The 9,254-nt window shown below is 37.0% G+C and overlaps 1 protein-coding gene across 3 annotated transcripts in view; it reads right to left on the bottom strand.

Annotated features, from left to right (window-relative positions):
* Positions 1-260: 260 nt before the first annotated feature.
* epha4b (eph receptor A4b) overlaps positions 261-9,254 on the bottom strand; it is a 147,213-nt gene continuing 138,219 nt past the window's right edge. For all 3 annotated transcript variants that reach the window (XM_079877071.1, XM_079877070.1, XM_079877069.1), the window contains 3 exons: positions 8,564-8,757; positions 6,529-6,666; positions 261-4,491 (listed from right to left, as the gene is read on the bottom strand). In XM_079877071.1, coding sequence (XP_079733197.1) covers positions 4,392-4,491; positions 6,529-6,666; positions 8,564-8,757 — 432 coding nt within the window. In that variant the 3' untranslated portion in view covers positions 261-4,391. The remainder of the gene's footprint in view (positions 4,492-6,528; positions 6,667-8,563; positions 8,758-9,254) is intronic.

The following is a 9,254-nucleotide window of genomic DNA, read 5'->3' as shown; positions in this document are numbered from 1 at the left end:
CTGCTTAGACTTACAAATTATATATAGAGAGATTTCATTCTAAAAGGTGCACACATTTTTTTATTTTTTTTTTTACTTGATTTGATATATATCAAGAAGAAAGAAAAAAATCGCAAGATGTGTCACAGTTTGATTTCACTATTTTAGTGTTATTCATAACCTTTAAAATATTTCAATAAGTCTAACTAGAGTTTGGTCAGTTATACAACTGATGTATATAATCTTTTCCTGAATTTTTTTACAATTTAAAATACGGTATTTTACAGTATTTCGGATGTGCAATACAACATCATTGTGACTTACATATAATGCATTGCTATTGTTCGATGGATGCATCAGTGCATTTTTACACCCCTAGTCTAAACCGAAGTTTAGGTATAAAAACGTTTGAGTCCCATGGCGTCTGCGTGTATGATGCATATGCATGATGCAGAGGTGCATTTAGAGAAGAAGGAAAAGAGATGCCAAAGCTTCAGGTGAGAAATTAAAAATATTAGCATTTATTACAGCGACATGAAGAACCTCAATGCGTACACTCTTTTTTGCAAGCTCATAAACCTGCAGTGTGTGAAGAGATGATGGGCACATAGCTTACAAAAGAACAGAGATCATTCACAAAGGATCAGCCCAAACACATGTACAGAGCCAGGGCAGAACAAAAGACAACAACTTTATAAGCAATGTTCATCTATCATCTTCTATCATATTAACAACATTCCACATCCTTCTAACACTGTTTAGTCACATAACCACCTGCTTTGATTCATTTGGTGAGCAGATACAGATAGATTTCTTTCCTTAGCTGTATTTGCAAAACCAGAAAGTTTATGTTGCAGTAGTAAAATTTGGAGCTTATGATTTATTAATGGTTATTAATATTGCCATTATCAGCATCATCGTCAAATCATGTTTTTATTGTTTCAATGGGACTTTGTGCAGCCAATTTCGCCACATTAGCATATTGCCTCCAGAGACAATTGAATAGATCTAATTTTAGATTCAAACATTAGCATAAAAATGGATGAGATTCTGGCCTTCTGCAATTATTTTACATATTGAAATCTCAGATTAAGAGTATAAGATTCATTAACTCATCTCAGGATAGAAGAAATGAATTCATCTGAATGCATAATCGCTTGTTTAAGGAAGTGTGTTTTTTTCTTTAAAATAGGGATGCACTGATACCAGTATCGGTATCGGGCCGATACCAGGCAGCTTTTGTAGGATACACTTGTGTCCAAAGAAAGAAACACGGGCAACAGAGAGTAGGCCTATAATGTGGATAAAAAATAAGGCTGTCTATTAAGTAAATGTATCTTATTAGTGGAATATTAAACGAAATATAGTAACACAAAGCTTTGGTGCGCGAGCTGGTAAGAGAAAAACGTGCAGTGGATTGAGCGCGCAGGGTCCCTTTTCCACAGACATCAGCGGAAAGTTTGTAGTGCAGTCGGATGTCAATGGCAAAGAAAGTAAAAAGAGGCATGATGCAGCTTATTATTTACGTTAACTGACGAGAGAGAGAGAGAGAGAGAGAGAGAGAGAGAGAGAGAGAGAGAGAGAGAGAGAGAGAGAGAGAGAGAGAGAGAGAGAGAGAGAGAGAGAGCACTTCTATTGAATGCTTTTGATTGCCGATCGTTCACTCAGCATGTGTTATTTGGATTAAAACTAAATCGTTCATGTAAGTGAAACATGAACTGTTTATTGATTTATGTATAATGAGTGATTCCCTACATTATAACAGGACGTGTGCAAGTCAAGAAGTTCCATGAACGCAAACATTCAAAGCGCGCGCCCCGAAAACCAGTGTCTCAACGCGCGATCCAACTATATTTAATTTATTCAGTAATGAATATGCAGTGTTTTTTTTCACATTTGAATGATTACTATAGTTTTTGTTGTAGTATCAAATTGGAATCAAGAATTGATATTTCACTGGTGTCTAAACATTTGTACCACTGACCCAATCCTCAGCACTGAGCCCTGCTGGAGCAGCTCTAAGTATGTGCTGTACTATCAATGAAAGATAAAATATGATAGAGCAATAGAATGAAGAGTGAAAGTAACAGAAGCTCATGCAATGCATTTTAGCAGGCTTAAGCGTGAAAATTACTGAAGGATATATTTATTTGATGAACAAATTAAGCCAACTAATATGATTTATATTCTTTTGGTTTCTCTACCAATACATTTAAAAATGACAAATGCAGTGAAAATACAGGTATCGGTTATACGGTATCGGCGAGTACCAAAAATGAAAGTATCGGTATCGGACTCGTTCTGGAAAAAGTGGTATCGGTGCATCCCTACTTTAAAATATGCTAAATTATAAGAAAAGTGCAATAGTAGTGACCCATTAGCAATATTGGTATGATTTACATTTTTAAATGTTTTGTTTTTGCCGTTTATGTCAACATGGTATACTTTTCAGATTTTCAGCATTTATGCAAATTTTCCAGTTATATTGTACATAATCTAATGACAGATGATGATGGATTTTGCTTAAAAATTTACTGAAGGAACTGTGGTCGTGTGTGCTTAGTTAAAGCCACTCGGATTCTGCAGACACAGAATTCTGACATATTTATTTTACTCATAATTCCATTTTAAAAGAGTTTTGAATCAAGATATTTTAGCATATTTAAATCCTTTCAGCGAAACCTGACAGATTCTGAGTAGCTCTTGCGATTAGTTACAGTGTTGTGCTGAAGCGTCGAAACAATTAATGACATAAAAGAAATCAAAATTTGATATGATGAGGAATCATGAATCATGGGAATCATGATCACGATCTGAAATATGATTATCTCTCAGTACCACCCGTTCCTGTATTTGTCTCATATATATTTAAATAAAACAGGTAGACTTTGACTTTACAGAACAACCTCACTAGTACAAAAATATACAGTGCAGCAAATCAGTCTCAGTAAAGTTAGCATGAGGAATTTAGTTCAGCCCAATAGATTTAATAAAACCTCTCCGTCCCTATACCACATGTACCCGCGCCTCCCGCGAGAGCGGCATGGATCGAATGCGTTTCCACAAACAGCAGACTAAAACAACGGTAAACATGTTGAGCCTGGCTTTAATATCGAGCTCCAGCTTCTCAGTGACGCAATGATAAATACTATATACATTATACTTCATGATATCATTTCTAAGGGGAGGACGAGAAAAAAGAGAGAACTGCACAGTTAATAAGGCATCTAAAGTCAAGCAGCTAAGGGCACCACTTGAGTGAAAAAACTGCAGTCACTGTCACCTGTCAATCAAAGACGAAGCTTAGGATCCATGCTACATTCCAGAGATGAGTTATTATCGCACATCAGCAGACAGCGGTGATAACGCACCACACGGCCGCTAACTCCTCTTCATACTAAATAAAAGTACATCATTACAAACATTCTAGTTTTTCTCCTGTTTTTTCAATTTTGTCTTCGTTTTTTAAATCAACACTGTACATTTTATACACTATAGTACAATAGTATATGTCGTCACGCACTACGAGTGTAAACGTAAAGACGATGCGGACGTGGTGCACGAGAACACACACACACACACACGTTATGATGACGTAAATAATGTTTCGAAGTTGTTTTCGCTGCAGTGGAACAACGTGTCGAATGGACAGAAATAACACTTTTTATCTGGAAGTCAAACGATTTCTTATTCAAATGCTTGCACTGTTTCAACGCCTGTTCGCATAAGGAACACAGCGATGAGTGAAGAGCAGTTATTTCTCAGCTAAACAATATAATGCTCTTATCTTATCTTGCCGTCCTGCGCTGGCCTCACACTTCTCCTTCGCCGTTGCGGGTGCCATCTTTGCTGGTGGAACGCAAACTTTTCTTTCCGCCTGAATATTGGATTCAGCGACGTGAATCCATCGGTGCTCAACCATTGCCTCAATTATGACAAAATAAATATACTATAAACATCTTCTGTTATGGAACTGTGGCTTATAGTGGATGTAGAAGAACAGACCGATACCCCAAACATGGATGTGATAAAAAGAAACAACAACCCTCATTTTCATGAATAGTCCAACCTTTGATATGCAAAAGATCACATATGAAATGCAAACACTGAAACTGTAAAACACAAGCTGTGAATTCTCCCTAATGTATTATTGTTCCTTTTTTTGTTTAATAACCATACTTCATATCTGATTTGCCGTAGCCTTGTCAAGCGATTGCAGATCGGTCTCGGTGTGTCCCTCGGCTCGTAGGAAGCTCGGACGTGCATGGACGGAAGCCAGAGCGCTGACGAAAGGGTCGTATGCGGAAACATCCAGGGTGGGAACTGTACAGTGAAGCTGCTGATAGGGACTGTAGTGGGAGCAGTTGTTAACTCTCTCAGTCTGTACGCTCTCAGGCGGTGGAGAAGGCTTGTTATACCTGCACGTGTGTCCCCTGTGCGTGCAAACTCTGGACGGCAGAGACGATCTTCTTTTGGTGCCCCACCAGAGTCACACCCATCTTGCTTAACTCACTGAGGAAGAAGGGACAAAAAAAAAAAGAGACAAACGTTTGAAGAAATCATGTAATAGCAAGTACAGTTTATTTGGTGTTTGGTTAATTAATTAAAGAACAATATATTTAAAGGCCCGCTGAAGTGCCTTGGAACACACAGCTTTGTATAATGTGTTGACACGGTGGGACATATTGAATGGCTCCTCCCCCTTTTCAAATAGCCAATAGCGTTTAGTTTACCTTACAAGACTGCAAGTCGTACTTGCCAGCACCATGGAAGTGAATCCGAGGGCTGATGAATACGTTGGATTCAATAGTAGAGGTGTGAATAAATTCTAGCCATTTCATTCTTAACCAACGTACATTTGGAAAAACTAAATAAAACTTGAGCGTTTGAGCAACCGAACACACACCTCCAACCCATATTGCTCCGTGACGTGTCAACGGTCGCTTTGGCCAGGTGGTATTTATAGCATAGGGGGCGGAACACTTTAGATCCTAGAGAATATTTGATTGGACAGAAGATGTGATGAAAGCTGAAGTCCACGGTGATGTCATAAACATCCGTGATCCATTTTAGCGGAAGTGAGAGACTGTAAGTTTTGAATCCTTATATCTCCTAAATGTCATGAGGTTGAAGGTAGATGAACCCAAAAGCAGACTGAATGCTCACACACAATTTATTGTAGACAAAACAGAGAAAACAAAACCCACGAGGGGGCAAAACAAGACGAGAGGCAAATAGCCTTGACTAAGACACGACTTGACGTTGACGAAGACTAGACAGTAACTAACAGCAAAACAACTCTCACTGTACGTTAAACAGGATTCCAGACAAAGTACTCACAGAGGAATATCATAAAGATAGACCAGCAACGATAAACAGTGTTTGACAATGAACCGACAAAGGACAGAGAAACACAAGGGGGTTATAAAGGGAGGCTAATAATGAACACAACAGGTGAGACCAATACGGTAATAACAAAACGAGGATAACAAGGGGGCGGGGTTAGAAACGAGACAACGCAAGCACATGGCCAAACAAATGGCCATGTGCTGCACATGAAAACATGGGCCTGTCATGATTCTGCCACAAGACAAGAGAAAATCAAGAACAAGATGGCAGAATCATGACACTAAACGCAAATTTTGTCATTGTTTTGGATCACACCAGCTTATTCATAACCCTAAGGCTAACATATTCATACTAAAAGCTAAAAAAACTTAAATTTTGATTTCAAGGGGCCTTTAAAAGTAAAGGTTCTGTATTGGCATTGATGGTTCAATGAAGAACCTTTAACAACCATGGAACCTTTCCATTGCGCAAAGGGTTCTTTAGAGTGGAAAATGGTTCTTTAGATTATTTCAATGTTCTTCATATAAAAATAAATGGTTGTTTTAAGAACTGTTCACTGAAAGGTTCTCTGAGGAAGCAAAAATTGTTCTTCTATGGCATCACTGTGATAAACGCCTTCTAGCAACTATTTTTCTCTGATGTCTCATTTCAAGTTTCTGAGTAATTGTTTTGCCCTTACTGAAAGGAGGAAAAAAGTACAGTAATCAGAACCTATTTGATGTGCTTCAATGTGGAGCACAATTTTATAACTGAAGAAGAGATTGCTTTGTGGGCAGAGCTACCCAGCAGCACATTATAAAAATACAACTCAATCGACTTTTTTTGCATGACACATATTGCAGCTGAATTGACAAAGCTGCATTTTCATCATTCTAATATGCTGATTTGATGCTCATGTACCATTTCTTATTATTATAAACGTTAATATTTTTGAAACCGTGATACTTTTTTCCAGATTTCTTTGATGAATAGAAAGTTAAAAAGGATTTCTTTGATGAATAGAAAGTTAAAAAGAACAGCATTTAATTGAAATAGAAATACAAAATAATAAAACAATAATAAAATAATAAAAGTCTTTCCAAAAAATAAATAAATAATCTTACACACCCCAAATAATTATAAATAATAAAATAAAATATAAAAAATAAAACTTTTGGTCTGAACACTTGCCAAGATGTGAGTGCAGATACACAAACCTACCACAAGCTGATGTACAGTATGGAATCTAGAGAAACGTAGCCCGCGCTGGAGAAGTTGTCCTTGTACTGGCCCATACTGATGGCGTCTAGCCATTCATCCACTGTACTCACGCTGAACTCTGGGGTGGTGGGGTCTTCCCTGGAAGGGAAATTGGATTTGTATCAATTGTGGTGTGGTTCAATGCTAAAGAATTGAGTACAGAGATGGAAAACTGCTCTTGCATAATAAATCATTGTTGGAATTGTAGGTTATAGTGTTAAGGCTTCAGCTTCAGGCTTACAGTTAACAAAAATCTAATCAAACTGTCATTTGTCTCAGAGTATAATGATAGCGATTTTTCAGGACCAAAAAAGCAAGTTGATCCAAGAACTTCCTTGCACTTCCTTGTGAGAGTCGATATCTTAAGCAATTTCATGAGAAGAGGATAAAGAGTTAAAGAGTTGCGGTTGAGGTTAAAACCCATTGTGTTCCCTTTCCGTTCTTCGTGACAGACGGGTTAGGCTCACAATGTTGAGTGGCAGCAGCGTTTGAGTGAAAACCGGGGGTCAATTCAATCTCAGACCTGGGATGTATTTAACGCCCTCGTTCTTCTTTGTCCTCTTTGGACACAGAGGGATAAAATGACTGGCAGGTTGGGATGTAATCAGAGAGACTGTGATGGGCTTGAGGAAGCGTATATCTCAAGAAGGGCTCTGACTCACTAGCTTTACGGCTGTAATGTGAACTCTGCGTCTCCGTCTCCAGCGCTCCTGATAAACCGCAGGTGGAGGGGGGAGTCTGCGCTCTGTCTCATGTCAGGTTTTACAATAAGGGTTCAGGCTATCTATACGACAACGACTTTTTACAAAGCTGCGAGATGAATGTCTGCTGGAAAAGGATCAGTGAACACTAGGTTTGGTTATATTAGACGATATGGAGTTTATCAGCTTGTTGTCTCACATTAAATGAAAGATTTGAGAGTTCATGGGGCAGACAAAGAAAAGCTGGATTGGATTTTCTCTGGATTTATTTGAGCTGTTAGGGATTTGTTTTTGTGGCTTTTAAATGTTCACTTTAAAATGGACAATCCTTTGGTTTAAACTGGTGTTGTTCTTTGTGTTTCATGTTTCCACCACTTTATTTAAACAATGTTAATAAATGGTTAAACAACGGCTCTTTATAACCCTGAGTTAACATAATGGGTTATCTGGATCCATCAGGTCTGATCATACTTTTTTTGGTACACATTTTACATTAGTAAAACTCTTGGGGTAGTTTTCTCATGTTCATATTTAGTGATGAACATGTAACCTCTTTGATTGTCTACCTCCTCAGGCACTAATGTTACATTAATTTGAATATTTTTTTCTAAAGAAAATAAAAATAAAGATATATGCTCTGAAAATAAGCCTTAATATTTTACGCACTTCCCTTGCAAATATACACTACCATTCCAAAGTTTGGGGTTGGTAAGAATTTTTATGTTTTTTAATAGTCTCTTATGTTCACCAAGAATGCATTTATTTGATCAAAAATACAGTAATATTATGAAATATTGCAACAATTTAAAATAACTGTTTTATATGTTAATATGTAATTTATTCCAGTGATGCCAAAGCTGAATTTCCTTCAGAAATCATTATAATATGCTGATTTTGTGCTGAAGAAATATTTATTTTATTACTATCAATGTTGAAACCAGTTGTGCTGCTTAATAAACACAATAAAAAAAAATCAGGATTCTATGATGAATAGAAAGTTCAGCATTTTTTAAAAATAGAAATCATTTGCAACATTAGAAATGTCTTTACTGTCTCTTTTTATACGTTTAATGCATTATTATATAAAAGTATTAATTTATTTAAAATAAAATGTAATGGTAGTGTATGTTATCTTATCTTCAATTTATATTGTTTAAAGGATATTCAGATATTTTTACAGGAAAACAAGATTTTACAAGATTTATTGCACATAACCAAGGGTTAAAAAAGTGGCCTTAATGCAGTGTTAAGCATAGTGTGAAAAGCTGAAGCACAGGTTCATATCAGTTTCTCACCAGACTGAGCTGTTGGCAAGCTCTTTCAGACTGTTGGGGTTGCGGATGAGTTTGTCAAGAGTGTTGACAATCTGCCCAAATTTGGGCCGTTCGCTTCTAGTCTTCTCCCAGCAGTCCAACATCAGCTGGTGGAGGACCACGGGACAGTCCATCGGAGCGGGCAGCCTGTAACCCTCATCTATAGCTTTAATTACCTGAAACAGAGGCACATACGTCAGAATACAACACAATGAACAAAGAACAAAATGTGAAACTGCATTCTAAGAAAAGTCCATCAAATAGGGTCCATTGTACTGTGTTAACATGAATAGATTTTCCATAATGATTTTTCACATTTTGAATTACGCATATTGCATTGAGTTGTGTTTTAGAGTTAAAGGAAATGTACGTAAACTCAATGGAGTTTTCTGGCAGAAAGTTACCAGTATGTAACCTTAAGGATATATTTCTACTGTATTTGTCCCTTAAAATAACTTCTATTATTCAGTCAAATAAAATCATATTTTTGACTCAAGTAAAATCCAGTAATATAGTTGCTACCGTATGAAGCACATATTTAGGTTACGTAGTTTTTCCAGTTTCATTGCTGCTGTTGTTAATGTTGCTACAAAACCATACTAAATGAATGTAGGATCTTTTTCAAATGTAAGAAGCTTTCTGAATATTTCTGTCCTTTTCTTCTTTTGATAAC

The sequence above is a fragment of the Squalius cephalus genome (genome assembly GCF_949319135.1).
Source record: "Squalius cephalus genome assembly, chromosome: 7".
NCBI lineage: Eukaryota > Metazoa > Chordata > Actinopteri > Cypriniformes > Leuciscidae > Squalius > Squalius cephalus.
The sequence above is the reverse complement of the archived record's forward strand: the minus strand, read 5'-3'. Positions and strand labels throughout refer to the sequence as shown.